Here is a 16,202-nt window from a genome sequence, read left to right as displayed (position 1 = left end):
TACGTACATTCGACGTTCTCTGGAAACCTCCGATGCAAGCTCCTGTAGGTGGCGAGTGCTTTCTGGTAGTTCCCACTCTTGTTATGGCAACTGGCCACCAGAAGAGGCCACTTAACCTGGCTGGGCCTGAAAAACAAGTCAAGCGATAAACAACATACACAACCCCTTGATCGAGTGGTTTCTGCGTCGTAATGAAATGGGCTAGAGAAACAAATGCAAGTTCATTTTCGGTAGTTTTGAAACTACGATAACCATAAAATGCGAAGAAATTTCTCAATGCACAAAGTATCTAAAAAAACAATAATATTGCGCTCCGCACAGCGTGGAACGCGATATTATTGTTTCTATTTAGATATTTTAATTGCACTCCGCAAACAAAAAGTCCGCGCTCCGCAGAGCATCCTGTGTAAAAGAGGACGTGTTCCGACGACCATCCGAGTACCGGCGGCCGACTGTAACCCTGCCATCACTGTAAGTTGCTTGTACTTTGACTGTTCATTTCCTGGGCACACATTCACCTAATAAAGAGTTTCGTCTGAAACAGTCTGACTGCCGCCTTTTTCACCGTCACCACCATGTGAAAATATATTTCCTTGGTATAGTGGGCAAATATATAAGTGATAGCGTGGAAACGCAGCAGCCCTGTGAACGGCATGGTTGAATATAGAAGCTTGAGCAGTTCACGTACTGAATAATTGCCGCCTTTTCGAAGTACTTGATGGCCTTCTCGTAAAGCTGAGATTCGATGTAGTATGCCCCCAGCCAGTCGATGATGTCGATGTTCGATGGGAAGTATCTGTAAGACTGAAAACAAAGGATATCTCAATCTGTGGCTCCTGTGCATGCGCGCATGATCGCTAAGAGCCTCTTGACACCCCCCCCCCCCCCTTCCTAGCTACGCCTAAGACTGTCGGCTTGGTATTCCAGCGATTCACGAGGAAGTAACTTCACTGAGCCCACTCGAAACAAGGAACGTGCATATTCCCTTGCGTTTAGCGGTGGTTGCTTCCGTGTTTCTATTACTTTCTGCAATCATGCTCGTAGATAACAAAACGAACCTCTTTACACGTTCACCAAGAGTTCCTACTGCGACGAACAGTAAATTTCACGACGCGCTGACTTCCCCTCTGGTCACGCGATCGTCTGTAGAATGCATTCATATCCTTCCCGTAAATTCACAATGCGCAACTAACAACGAGAGGCGCCGTAATGGAGTGCTTTGTATAATGTCAACCACGTGTGGTTCTTTAAGGTGCGCTGACGTTGCACTGTACACGGGCCTCTAGCATTGCCCCTTCATCGAAATGCGACCGCCGCGGTCGGGATCGAACCCACCTTTCGGGTCAACTGCCGAGCATCGTAGCCACTGCGCCACCGCGCCGGCCGTGTATACAGGGAGGGATAATATTATAAAATACTAAAGTACCGACCCTCGCGGTACCGTACGAAAAGTGAAGCGCTCCCCGCATAAGCCAAACTTGGAAACGTTGACGATAGAATTAGCGGCTTCAGGAAGGCGTGATGAAAGAGAATGCAAGCGCAAACGTCGTGATGGATCTTAGCAGTGACAGTCACTGGTATTCCTCATGCGCAGGCAAGAACACGGGGTAATTCGTGGAAATAGATTTTCAGTCTGTTGTTCTGCTTCTACGAGAACGTGTTTCGACCTCACGCGACGTCGCAGATGCATTGTTATCTTGGCAAGATCTATACTTATATAACGCAAAGAACCCTTGCATCTCATTTTGAAAAAACAGAACCAGAGCAGGCCCCTAATTTCAATCATAGTCGATTATTTTACCGCAGTACTTTGGCAAATGTCTCTATTATGTTCGCTATGAATGAGACCTCATCCATCGCGCTATACTCACGTCCGACTGGTATTGGAAAGCTAACTGCTTCTCCCCTTGCGAGTCGTAAATGTCTCCAATCTTCGACAGCAGATTTGGGTCTGTAGGCACTAACGTCGCCAACTGCTGGTACCTGCAACAATAGATTCTATAAAAGTGCATTCGATCCATTACAAAGGTCGACGCGCTAGACGAGAAGAGGTTGTTTACTTTCGCGTTTACAAAGACATGCTCTAAGTTGAAGCCAAGAAATATGATATCCCATCCTATCAGCATCAAACAGTTTTCGCACTAGCGGTAGACGATTGATTCGGCACAGTGCAGGCTGTAAACTCAATTCATATACCATTAGCACAACTGGCGGAGGAGAAAGCTGTCGTTTAGGCCATAGCAGCATCCCCTTACACACCTAATACATCCTGAGCTACTCCAAGTCAGCCACACGTAACTTGGCGCAATGCAGCATTCCCCTAACCCACAGCGAATTCTTACATCGAAGCCAATGCCGAGCTTTTACCACATCATCTGCACTCCGGCGCATGTCTCCCTACAGGAAACTAAGGCAGCTCACACTGCTGCGGCCACACGTTTTTTCAACGCTGTCTTGGGCTCAAATGGTAACAGAATCACTACACCCTTCTTCTGGCTACGCACTCTCCAGCCCCCGAATAAAAGTAACCTAATCCGATCTATTACACGCCTAACTATCATATACTTGTCGTACCTTTCCTCTGCGGTGTATACGAGTAAGTGCACATTTTGCTCCCGTCGTGAGTCCGTCCTACGCGCACACCCACGCGTCATGTGAATTACGCGGTAGGCAGCGGCGCTGCCCCATCCTGTACATGGCTCCAATGGCAGAATAACATTGCCCCGATCGTCGTATTTTCTATGTTAGTTAAAGCGTGCGAGTAAAGCCGAAGATTGCGTCTCAAAGGGCGAGGAAATGCGCTGGCCATCTTTCGTTGCACGGAAGGCGCATAAGGAGTGGGGGATGAGTGCTGTAAAGCAGGAGCTCTTCACAGCACTAATCCGCAACCCACCCAAGACCGTTGCAGAATTCCTCTCTGAGGCACCGGCAATCGAAAAGACACTGGACATTCGTAACCGGGAATACAATCGTCCTTCCCCGCTACACGTCATCGAAATCCAGGGGCTCTGCTCTGACAATCTGCGTGAGACAATAAGGCCTATTGAAGAACTACGCCACATATTCCTGTCCTCGCAGCCCCAAGTGAATTCGATCACCGGCATTGTTCGTGAGGAAGCCCGGCATTCGCTGGGAACTCCCTAACCACCGCAGCCTCAGCAGGAAGCGATGAGTTACGCTGCTGCAGCATGCCGCACCGTCACTGCTCCGCGCCCGAGTCAGGACCCCACGCCACCACTATTCCGTCGAATGCCATCGACGCCACCTCGCCCACCTGTCGATCAACGCTTCCCACCGATGAAGACGGACGTTTGGCGTTCCCCCGACAACCGCCCACACTGCTAGCACTGCTGGGAAGCCGGTCACACGTACCGCCTCCAGTACCGTGACATGTGTAGACTGCGAAGACTGCGTGGTTTTGCCGTGAACGTGCCGCGAACGCAGCCACGTGAACGACTTCGCGACATCACCGACTACATCGCCGGAGCCCAGCGGCAACGACGACGACCATCCCATTCACCGTCGCCCGGCCTCTACATCTCGCCGCATCACCGTCAGTACACCGGCCCAAGCCGGGGCCGATCTCTCAGCACTTATCCGAAAAGTAAGGGCAGCAACGGATCAAGGTGCGGTTACTGTAAGACGAAAGACCGAAGAACCTCCGCCACCGACGATGACGATTCCGGAATCATCAGATATCTCCTCTCTGCCTACCAAAAGAGTCTTCAAGAGGGCACCTCGCCGAAACAAGAACTAACACGACGCAGCATCTTCAGAGAACGTCGAAGCAGCCGTGATCCGACCCCACGACCAAACCGTAACGCAGGACAACAAACCACCGATATCTACATCGACGTGCTTACTGATGGCCAGAACGTCACCGCCCTGGTCGACACCGGAGCCGACTACTGCGTTGTCAGTGGCCCTAAGGTGCCCGTGGCCCTAAGGTCAGTGGTCCGTTCGCCGCCAAGCTGCCGAAAGGACAGTGTGGAAAGGCCCCCAAATCTTAACGGCTGGAAGACACTTGATAACGCCGACAACATTGATAACGTGCGCGGCAAGAGCCGCTGTTCGTTGCGGGACTGTTCATTACGGAACCTGTGAGACTCGCTGATTTGAAAGCATGCTCCCGAGACTCGATTCTCGGCATGGACTTCTAAAGCCAGCATGATGCTGTCATCCGCCTGAGATACAAGTCTATAACGCCATCCCCAGAACGAGCGTTACCGCAACACACGACGTCAGGAAACCTTTCCTTGAACGTGCTCGAAAACGAGGTCATCATTCTGCCTGACTCTAGCGTCATTATTTAATAATAATATCTGGGGTTTAACATCCCAAAACCACGATATTATTATGAGGGACGCCGTAGTGGAGGGCTCCGGAAATTTCGACCACCTGGGGTTCTTTAACGTGCACCTAAATCTAAGCACACGGGCTTCAAACATTTTCTCCTCCATCGAAAATGCAGCCGCCGCGGCCGGGATTCGATCCCGCGAACTTTGGGACAGGAGTCGAGCGCCATAACCACTAGACCACCGTGGCGTGACAGCGTCATTATATCCGTCAGCACTGAGAAATCGCAAGAGTTAGAAGGCGTCATCGAGGGCGATGATAGGGTATAGGTATAGCGGCGCTGCGTGGAGGGAAAGCGAAGGTGATGCTGAAGAACTTCCGCCACGCATACAAGCCCGTCAGCAAAGGCGCAACGGCCGCCTTCGTAGAAGAAATTGTGGAAGCCAGCAAAGCTTTCACCCTCACAGATTCCACCGAATCTACTCCGACGACCTGCGTTCCTGAACCCGCTTTCGATGTCAGCCTGAGTCTTCCCTCGCTTAGCAAAGACAGATCAAGGGCCGTCTTCGGCATTACAAGGACTGTTTCTCGTCATCATCGCGAATTCGACAAAGCCCTGTGGCCGAACACCGCATTAGAGTGAAGAATATGCTCGTCCGCTCCGTCCCTGAAAGCCCGTACCGAGATTGTGCACGTGAACGCGAGGCCATAAAACAAGTCTACGAAATGCTGTGCGGCGAAATCATACAGCCATCTAAGAGTCCGTGGGCATCTCCCGTTGTATGAGTGAAAACTAAGGAAGGGTCCCTGCGGTTTTTCGTCGAATTATCGTCGTTTGAACAAAATCACGAAGAAGGAATTGTACTCCCACCCACTAAAATGCAACACTTTGTACCGGTTGTGCAACGCAAGGTATTTCTCGTCGACGGATATGAAGAATGGCTAGTGGCAAATTGAAGTCGACGTAAGGGATCGTGAGAAGACTATCTTCATCACGTCAGATGTCCTGTTCAAATTTACGTTCATGCGTCGGGGCTTCGTCCCGCCCCTGCGACGTTCCAACACGTCATGGACACAGTAATGGCGGCCCTAATGTGGCAGTCTCGTCTCGTCTACCTGGATGACGTAGTCCTTTTTATAGCCACGGCCTGCCAAGAAGGGAGGCGTCCCTCTATCCGAGTCATGATACGGTCTAGCCTTTTAGTTGCGTCGTCAAACGATCATGAGTACGTTCTACGAACTAGACAGCTGTCGAAATTGACTCGACTATCTGTCAGGTATGGATGGCTTGCACTGACATCACTGAAACAGCCACGTTGCAGCACCTACATGGTGGGACGCGAACTTTGTGATGTCACGTTAGTGTTATCAGTTCATCGCATGCTGGTTCCTTCGTTATTCACCGTGGCCCAATAGCATTCGCAGTGATGCTACTGAGGACTTCTGACTTGGAGCAATTTTTGGAGCAGCAAAATTTCCGTTTTGGAGCACTTTGGAGCAGGAAAAATTTTCATCTTGGAGCACTTTGGAGCAGATAATTTTGCATCTGGGAGCACTCTGGAGCAGCAAATTTTACATCCTGGAGTGCACTAGAGAAGCGTATTGCAGTAACATTCAAGCACCTGAAAATTATTATGGGGCTCTTATGAAGGCTAGAAATATTTGGATTCATTGCAATTCTCACGAAAAAAATCATCTCAGGAGAACTCCATACTTCACTCGCTGATGAAAAAATAGAGAGAGAGAAATAGATTAAAAGGAAGAGGCAGGGAGGTTAACCTGGTGCGAGTGACCGGTTTGCTACCCTGCACAGGGGTGGGGATATAGGGGTCGGAAAGAGGACAGAGAGAGGGGGAGATAAAATAAAAACAAAGCAAAAAATGCACACATGCACACACATGCAGGACGTCCTATCAGAGCCGTTCCAATAGACCGGTTGAACGCAGAAAGCGCTTTAGCGCCTGCACAGCCTTCCTCTGTGACGTTAAGTCCTGTCGGTGGCGCAGGATTCTTTCTTCCGAAAGAGTTCGGTCGTCCAGTTTATCAAGCGCGTTGCAAAGCGACTGTCTTTGCGAACAGTATTGTGGACAGTCGCACAGAATATGCTCAATCGTTTCATCACTTCCGCAGTGGTCACAAGCTGCGGTGTCGGCCATTCCTATGCGGAACGCGTACGCGTAGGTAAATGCGAAACCCAACCATAACCTGCAAAAAATAAGGACTCATGCAGTTGAGTGTTCTGGATTAACCTCTTCGGCGATTATTTTCGACACTAGCAAGTAAACAGAATACCGGATAAATAAAATTGCAATTTATGAAATAAAACTCTAAATACATCTATGTGGTTATGAGCAGACGTGGTAGACAAACTCCGTGATGTACAGCAGTGCCTCAATGCCAAAGATCCACACTGTCCCTAATGCATTCCCCTAAGAAAACTCCAAGGCGAAAGCCAGGTTCTTTTTCTTCTCGATCGAAGGGTTGAATCTCCCCCTCCCTCTCTGCAAGCTTTCTGCACCTCACATGGTTTTGCACTACCTCCTTGATCGGTGCACCGATCACGGAAGCAGTGTAAAGCGACGATGTCATGTGATTACATCATCACGTGACATCACGATATATGACGCCATGCTGGCGTCACAAGTTTTGACTATGTATGACGTGATGATGACGACATCACACGATTATTTTTTACATCAATCGAACGCCGCCGACGGTCAGTTTTCGTGTTTGATAAAGCATCTAAGGCTTTCGCATTATTATTGCGTATTGAAAGTTAACAGCCTGGTCGTTAACAACCTGGCCTTACATACCAAACTGTCCTGCACCATGTCACCGTTGTGCCATGCGCGAAACGGCTTCGCTTACCATCCACTTCACAGCTCCTCAATTTTTTTTTAAATTTTTATTGTGATAGCAATTATATGGACACTCTAGGCGGATTTTTACCGTCGCTGTTGCCGTAATTTTCCGTATAAAGTCCAAATTAATAACATCACCACGCGCATTCTAGCTGCGGGTAAAAGCTCGCGAGCGCTGGCGACGAACGCAGCTGAAGCGGAGATTAAACTAGCCGGCCGTCTGTCTCCGTCGCACGGAGAGCGTATGAGATAACATCTTTTCCCGCTTGCGGGCCTGCCGTCGATTGCTCATCAAACATAGAGGACACGCCCCGCCCGTCTTTCGTAAGGAGCATGAAGGGACGCCAGGGGAGCAGAGGGGGGGGGGGGACAACCGCATCGTTCGAAAGGCACTGTCGCTTGCGCGCGCGCAATCTCGAGGCATCAGGAGACGGCTCGTAAACTTGCTGTGCTCTCAACGCTTACTTCGCGTTTAGAGAACTCAGAGCACGAAAACGCTTCGGTTCCTGGAGCGGCCATATCCCCTTAAACCAGCGTTTTGTTGAGTTACGCGAGATCGGATCCAAAAGAGTGAGCTGCTAGCCTTTCCGATGAAGTGGATGCGCTTGAAAGACGAGGACGAAGAAGAGACGGGACACACAGTGCGCAACTTACAACTTGTTTATTGGAAAAAGGGGGGTAGCGTCACTTATATACACTTAAGCACGTGACACAGGGCCTGCGCGTTACACGTTACTGAGCACTCAAAAATGCTATCTCTTTCTTAGATAATGTCAATGAAGCTATGCTGACACACGATTCTGCGCATTCTAAAATATATTTTGCTTCAACTACGAGCCTCGCCGATTGATTACGTTTGCGAGATAGGACTGTGCACTGCTCAAATTTCGGGGTGCAGGAGCACTTTTGGCAGTGAGTTGCGTGATGACCGTTGTTACCGTTCCTGACATTATTGCTGTGTTCTCTTAGACGCTCGTTTAGGCAGCGCCCAGTTTGTCCTATATATACCTTTCCACATGAAAGTGGAATGTTGTACACAACACCCTTCTGGCACTGAACGAATTTAGCAGTGCACAGTCCTATCTCGCAACCGTAATCTCGCAACCGTAATTTGAGCAGTGCACAGTCCTATCTCGCAACCGTAATCAATCGGCGAGGCTCGTAGTTGAAGCAAAATATATTTTAGAATGCGCAGAATCGTGTGTCAGCATAGCTTCATTGACATTATCTAAGAAAGAGATAGCATTTTTGAGTGCTCAGTAACGTGTAACGCGCAGGCCCTGTGTCACGTGCTTAAGTGTATATAAGTGACGCTACCCCCCTTTTTCCAATAAACAAGTTGTAAGTTGCGCACTGTGTGTCCCGTCTCTTCTTCGTCCTCGTCTTTCAAGCGCATCCACTTCATTGACATGCAGAACCAACTGGCCCAACTAAGTGCACTGCTAGCCTTACTTCGTTTAACAATACAATTTGTTGATATCGCATTCATTGCTTCGCCCTTAAGCGAAACTGAGTTTTTTTAACCGTCAGCTATTGACCCTCGAACGCGAGGGGCGGACGTGTAACATGGCGCAGCCGCTTCACTGTGGGCCGTCAGCAGGGGCGTAGCCAAGGGGGGGGGGGGGGTTGAAACTCCCCCCCCCCCGAAATTTTTCAGTTTTGGTTGCGTATATATACACGCACACATACAAACGCACGCACGAACATACATACAGTATGGTTGAACCCCCCCCCCCTCCCCGAAAAAAATTTCTGGCTACGCCCCTGGCCGTCAGCGACGGGCCCGCTATAGCTGCGCATTTGCGGCTGCTCCGACCAGGAGATATGCTTTTATTAATCAGATGACATGTTTAAAAAAGCAAGCAAAAAATTCGAATTGGAACCCTAGCTCGTGAGCTCGAAAGGGCAGGGCCTTTTAGGGGGTATTTACCGCAGAGTGATTACAAACTCGGATGTGCTAATGGAAGGAATTATGAAAAAGCTCTTCTGGATGAAGACCCATGGATAAAGTATATCTGAGGAAAAGTGTCAACGCGTTCCCACCGTTCGCGTGCTCTTCCATAAACGCGAAGCAAGGAAAATCCGAAATTGTTCCATATCTACTGCTAGCGATCCCAGATTTCATTCCGCGATGTCCAGAAGCAGAAGTGACAGACATTTTAGCGGCACGCATGTAGTTATTACTGAACATTGCTTTCCTTACGTGCCGTGCGACGCTTGAAACGAGCTATCAGCAGCGTTTCGGGAACAGACGACGTCCGCCGATGAATCGCCGTCGCAACTTTCTCGCTACCGATAGGCCTATAGACGTCACGAGCCTCTGCGGAGAGCGCATTTCGCTGTAGAACCGACTTGAAGAACAGAAGCTGCGTCGGCACCGTGCATGGCATCGTGGCTTACTCGGGACGCACGCACGAGCGCTATTTATTCAGCGGAATAATTCTTGGTCCATGGTTGCGACTTTGGCAGCCCCAAAATCAAGCTGCACATGTTCTGACGCGCCGGCGGTGCGATTGCCGGTGATAGACGCCCCCAAACCTGAGACTTTGGCGCAGATTGGCGCAATTTTCGTCGATATTATCAGGATGGCGCAGTAAATACAATTTGGCGCACTTTGGCGCAGTTGGCGCAGGAGTGGAATCACTGCATTCGATTGACGTCGTTATCATATTGAAGCAGGTTAATCTCCGCGTGATTACACTGCCTTGACGTCATCTAAGCCACCATGTTAGAGCCTTATTGGGCGTCCATGACGTCACGTGCAAGCTATCAATATTCTCTAGACTGTGCAAGCATGTCGCCCTCACACTGCAGTGTCTTCGCTAGAATGATATCAATGAGCACATACCATTCAAGCGCTTCATCCATATTTCCCTGCAGTTCATAGCTGTCTTCAAGTCAGGGATTGAAGCAAAATGGCGAGTTCGGCGTTTTAGTACATGTTTTCAAATTGCTGCAGTGCTAAAAACAGAGAAATAAACAAGATGACAAGGACAAGCCCTGAACTTCGAACAACATTTATTAAGGATTTGCACGTATATGCATAATGTCCAGTACAGCACGTCATTCTTGGCGCATGCGTTAAAACGCCATCTCTTTATCAGAAAGCATTATGGAGGCAACGCTTACGGAACCCTCCCAGACGCTCAGTTGCGACTATTTCTCGCCTCATGCGCATTTTGTTTTTCTTGATTGCAGAAGTGTGTTCCGATTGGGTGAGCAATCAATACAGCCTGAAAGCCTGAAGCCTTCGAAAGCCTGAAGCCTTCGAAAGCCTGAAGGGGGCGAAGAATGTTGCTTTCACATCGCACCTCCGGGCTAGCTTCTTAAAAATCTGTAACAGTGTGTGAGCGTAAGGAATCACAGCCATTCTTTACCTGCGCAGTGCGCTGTTCTAGCACGTTTGTGGGTGACTGCGCGTTTTCTTAAAGCGCCCTCTGCGGCGGCCGAAATGAGGAGGTCTTGGGGATACCCAGAGTTGAGCCTTTCCATTTGAAGGTTGAACGCCACTGAATTACAGTGCGGGCAAGATTTTCCAAGAACGTTCTTTAGGCACGACGTGGCAATAGCTCGTTTCACGAGCTTAGATGGGTTGGACTTGAAAGGCAAAAATGGTTCGTTGGCGCGCGGTGCACAGCACCAGCGGACGCCAGCAACTTTACACTAGAATCGGATCTCTAAAAAACCTATTTGGCCATTGACCGGGACTTCGTGCGTTCGATCTAACGGGCTGATTACATCTGAGAACAAATTGAGCAGCTTTTCGCATTCTAGTTCCGTGGCCTGCGGTTGACAATTTAACGCGGCTAAAAAGTCATCAAATTATCGGAACACATCAGTAAAGTTCTTACCAGAAAGCGAGATGTTAATCGGACTATTGATGATCAAGAAATAGGTCGCTAAGCACTGGGGCGATGCAAGGCTATCATGAGGCAATGCAAAAACGCATAAAAACTCCACAACGGACCACTGTCTCCGAAACTGAAACATGGCATAACTTCATGACGCTTTCTTGCGTCGTGTTAAGGTTTCATCGTCAGGCTACCCCTTAATCGTGACTAACTCTAATTAGGCTTTAGAATCTTCCTCCACTAATACTGAAAACTGCTGTCAGACATTCTCCCTTAATATTTAACAACTCTTTTATTCCCTCCCACATCATGTAATCCTCGAATTCGTTGAGAATTCCATAGACAGATACGGTTGCGTGACTTTTCAAGACTTGCTGGGTGTTACTGTTAGTGGTTTTTAGAATTCTTCAACTTTTATTTACGATCAACCTGCATTCGGTTCCAAGGGACCCCGCCCTTGCAAAAGCAGGGCGTATGCATTGGGTCTTGCAATGCTTAGCGATCTAACAGCGCGTGTGCTTGGGCATGTTGTTAGTTCATGTTCACTTTTTTAGCGCATTAAACGAACAAGGATGAAAAAGCACCGACGCGGACACAGCGCTTCGTTCGTGTCGTTTCCTTTCCAGCTTGTTCGTTTAGTGCGCTAAAAAAGTGAACATTAGCGACGTAGTGCTCGCTCATTTCGATCATCTGAATAACTCCTCGCTTTCCGTTTTGGGTGTTCTTAATGTGTTCCACTACGATAATGGCTTTTCAATTTTTCAATTGTGAACCGCAGGTCATTGAATTAGGATGAAAAAGGTGCTGCATTTGTTCTCAGATGGGAAAAGCCCACTTGACTAACCCAGGAGCTCCCGGTCAATGGCCAAATTCAATTTTTAGAAAACCAGCAACAGCGCGAACCACTGGACAACAGGAAAATGACGGACTGTGATTCGTGCCGTTTCTTGTTTTCTGTGGACATGTACAGACCGTACAACCTTGGGCCACACGAAGGCAGTTTGCAAGCTGATAAAGTCAGAATCACGGAGACACGTGCGCTTCTACTTTTACTGGCTCCGGGTAGTACTCGAAGATGACTGCTGCGAGGATACAGGCCAGCGTCAGTTCGCGAAGCACAAAAGAACGGCGAATCAAATGACAGAATCTTATAGTGGGCTTTCCTGCGAGGCCACGAGTCGCTTCAGCAGGCAACGCTTCCTTGAGAGACGCAAAGATCTCTGCAGCAGTGGAACGCGTCCTGAACAAGGGCCCGAAGTCTAGCTTCCAGTCCCGTTCCACGCGTCCTGAACCGTTGTCGCGTGTGCGTCGATTGGGTCAACATGTATTAACAGAGGGCCATTTGAGATGGACTAGACTGCCTGATGCGAACAGTGCGTGATCAGCAGGTGCCTAAGCCTCCCTTGAGGTTCGTCGTCGACGCACTTAAGGAAAGCAGTTTGGCGATTCTCATCTCGGACAAGGAGGGCGGGTTCGTGGTTCTGTCAGAAGGGATGTGCCAGAGCAAAGTACTAGACGCAGCGCACAAAAACTTAAAGGCGGTGCAATTTTTTCCCAGATAAACGGAAGAGTGAGGCCAAAACTTGTTGAGAGACTGCGCTCTATGCTCCTTGAATGCTGGTGATGACGGTGAGGATGAAAGCGTTGAACATGGCGTAAACGTGTTGATTACGGCGATAATCAACGATGAGAATGAACGTGTTGAATCAGCGAAGTTAGCAAGCGGAGGCCCCATGAAGGATAATGATGAATATGATACGAAAGATAAGCGCGTTGAACTGCTGATTAAGGCGTTCATTGTGATAAGTGGTGATAATGGTGATGATCGCGCTGAACGACGGAGAAGGACCATCAACCTTACAGTAACCAGTTTTGCCAGTGTCCAGTTATGTGGACACTTGAGCTCTTGTACATATAATTTTTTTCTGGTTATTCCCTCTTTGATCGGTATTGTACTGCATATATGCAAAAAGCAATTTTACTTACACAACTGGATTAGCATTGGGCTGGAAAGTGTTAAGATTAACGACATTAAGGTACGGCTTTTTTATTTGTTTTTTTTTTTCGCTGGCGTTGTGCACAATTGTAGTCTAGGCAAGTAACAGAGAACGCATGTGTACACAAATCTTACTAACATTAAATATTAAGAACTACCTTTTTCACATTCATCTTAGGCATAATCCAAATTCACAAAGGGAAAAGGATACGTCCGGCCGATCTGGTACAGGGCTTGTGGGATAGTTTTCACAATGGCCCTGAGCTTGAAGAAACAGTCCAAAGCCTCCTCCAGTGACCCAAGCTTTTGATAGGCAAGTCCTTCGTGACACATGGGTGCAGCAAAGCAGACCAACATCTCAGTTAGAAAGTAGCAGCTTCTTCTGCGTCTTTTAAGCGGGACATCAGCTGTGAATTCATTGTTCTCCCGACAGGTGCGATAACGACAAATAAGAGATGAAAGACATTTCTCGTCCTTGTGGAGAGTTTCACAAATTTCATATGAGGATACCTATGCTTCGTTAAAAATCTCGCCACAGTGCCCTATGGCATCGCACTACTAAGCATGAAAGCGTGCGTTCAAGTCCCAGTCACGACGACCGCATTCCTATGCAGGTAAAATGCGAAGACGTCTGTATACACGCGCACACGACAGAGCCGTAGCGGTCACAATTAAACCGCAGCGCACATTATAGCGTGCCCCATAAACGGTTCATTCTTATGGCAGGGAAAAACACCCTGAATATGATTTATTTATTTATTTCAGTACCTTCAGGGCCCGAAGGCGTTACAGAAGGGAGTGGGTAAGAGTATACATAGTAATATCAAAAATAAGAGTGAACAAAGAAAAATGCTGCTAAGAGTAAACATCGCATTCAACAGCAGCCTTAAAAGCAGTGACATCGGTCAATTGGGCAACAGAGGAGGGTAGGTGGTTCCATTCGTTCGAGGTAGTGGGAATAAAGGAATCGTGAAAGAACTTGGTATGTGAAAAAGGAATGTGTACTTTGTGGGGATGGTCACATCTATATGACATGTAGTGTGGTTTGGAAAGAAGGTCTTGTTTTAGTTGTGGATTGTGGTAAATTTTATAAAAAAGAACAAGACGAGACACTTTCCTGCGCGAACAAAGAAGTGGAAGGCCCAAAAATGTTTTCATAGATGATACACTACATGTGCGTGCACAGTCTGAAAGGATGAAACGTGCACTCCGATTTTGGACGGATTCTAAGGTTTCAACTAGTGTGTTAGTGCTGGGATCCCATACAGCGCTTGCATACTCGAGCTTAGGACGAACAAGGGTTTTATATCGTATGAGTTTAAGGGCTGAGGGCACCCTTGAAAAGTGTCTTCGTAGGTAGCCAAGAGTGCGATTGGCATTGTTAGCTACATGGGTGACATGAGTGTGCCATGAGAGATTAGAGGTAAATTTTAAGGAAAATTTCAAGTAAAATTTAAGAAATATTGATCCTAATAAATTCATTTTTATTTATTTATTTATTTATTTATTTATTTATTTATTTATTTATTTACGTGATGCTGCAGACTTTGTGGCCCAAGCTGGAAGGGTAGAAACAAAATATAGAAATAATGACATAGTTATGAATAAATATCATTTAAACAAAACATTTGCACATACATACATACATAATGGCATGTATGTATGTATGTATGTATGTATGTATGTATGTATGTATGTATGTATGTATGTATGTATGTATGTATGAGGTCATCATCAAACTGAACTGGCAAAGCTCTCTTACAGTGGCTGAAAATATTAACAGCGGAGCTACTAATAATAACAGTGGAGCATCATGAACCAGCACACGCTCTCTTCGTTCTCTTCTTCATCTTCTCCTTCGCTCCCGGAAAACATGCGTCGATTTGTCCGGCTAGGGATGCTACCTTAATTTTAATGAGGTCTTTTTTATAAGTCCTGCGACGTGAGAACCTCTTCAGGTAGGGAGCTCTAATCACAGATCGTTCTTGGAAAGAATGAATATATGTGGAAGTTTGTTTTTGCGAAATGAAGAGTCAATCTGTAGTTGTGCGACTACCGTGTTTTCCTTAAGGATGGTGTGGTGTAACGTGCTCCCGAAATACCAAGCTTACCATGTATCAAAGAGTGCAAAAATTCTAGCCTTGCTATCTTCCGTCGTGCACATAATGGTTTTTTGTGGTTCGCATCGATAAGGAGACATGGAAAATCGCAGTGTTTGTAACTCTTATACATGAAGCGCGCAGCACGCCTTTGGACCTTCTCTGCCCGTGTCATGTCGTTTTTTGTCCCACACTACGGCGGCGTACTCATGTTTTGGTCTAACAATTGGTTGATACGTTATTTTTTACACTACATGAAGCATTCCTGAGCTTGTGGCTTAGAAAGCCGTTATTTTTTTTTTCATTTCAGAAGTTATGTAGGGAATGTGATCACTTCCTACATAACTTTCTACATAACACTTCCTACACTTCCTTGATCACTTCCTACATAACATAACACTTCCTACATCAAACCGAGATTTACGCACAATGCAAGCTGATAACAACTATCAGTCGCACTAAAATGAGCGCACACAGCAAGGGTCATTTTGGCCCGTTATATCTCGTGAACAAAGCAAATGCGGACATATGATATTAAAACCGTGTGTTCACTGACATAAGCGCTCTTCGATAAAAAATTTTCGTCAAAATTGAGACCAGAGTTTTTCTGGTTCATTTTTTGAAAATGAACTTTTTTCAAAAAGCTCGCTTTTATACCTATTTTTTTCTTTTTTTTGCGCTGTGCGTAGGAAGATTACCTACCGTATAAATGTTGCAAAGGCTCTTTTCTATATTTGACACTGTTTTCAAGTTTCTGTTTGAAATAGGAAAGGCGCCAACGCGCCTCAAACTTAGCAAACTTTTTTTATTTCGGCCATGTTTGCCATTTTTGCACTTTTTTTTTTCCTTTTGAGGACGGCATAAAAAAAAGCATGGACGTAATTCACAGCAATGCGTATTAAAAGGAGCAAAAAAATTTTCGACACATCATTTATAGTTCGCGTTAAATTTGGCCGTGAAATCCGAAAACATTGCAGTGACCAAACACACAAGGCCCGCGCCGCCACCTTCAAATATTTTTTTGGCGTGCTGGGAGCGTTTCTTGGAAATAAAATTTTCGGTTCCGGGCACTTTGAATGTGCCCACATAACACATAAAG

The 16,202-nt window shown here is 47.1% G+C and overlaps 1 protein-coding gene across 1 annotated transcript in view; it reads right to left on the bottom strand.

Annotated features, from left to right (window-relative positions):
* The window catches only part of LOC119397270 (intraflagellar transport protein 88 homolog), a 103,321-nt gene that overhangs the window by 20,474 nt on the left and 66,645 nt on the right, over positions 1–16,202 (bottom strand). The window contains exons 15-19 of the mRNA XM_049416509.1: positions 13,216–13,324; positions 10,006–10,044; positions 1,872–1,983; positions 689–804; positions 8–126 (exon numbers count right to left, since the gene is read on the bottom strand). Coding sequence (XP_049272466.1) covers positions 8–126; positions 689–804; positions 1,872–1,983; positions 10,006–10,044; positions 13,216–13,324 — 495 coding nt within the window. The remainder of the gene's footprint in view (positions 1–7; positions 127–688; positions 805–1,871; positions 1,984–10,005; positions 10,045–13,215; positions 13,325–16,202) is intronic.

Source organism: Rhipicephalus sanguineus, chromosome 6 (assembly GCF_013339695.2).
Source record: "Rhipicephalus sanguineus isolate Rsan-2018 chromosome 6, BIME_Rsan_1.4, whole genome shotgun sequence".
NCBI classification, from domain to species: domain Eukaryota; kingdom Metazoa; phylum Arthropoda; class Arachnida; order Ixodida; family Ixodidae; genus Rhipicephalus; species Rhipicephalus sanguineus.
The sequence above is the reverse complement of the archived record's forward strand: the minus strand, read 5'-3'. Positions and strand labels throughout refer to the sequence as shown.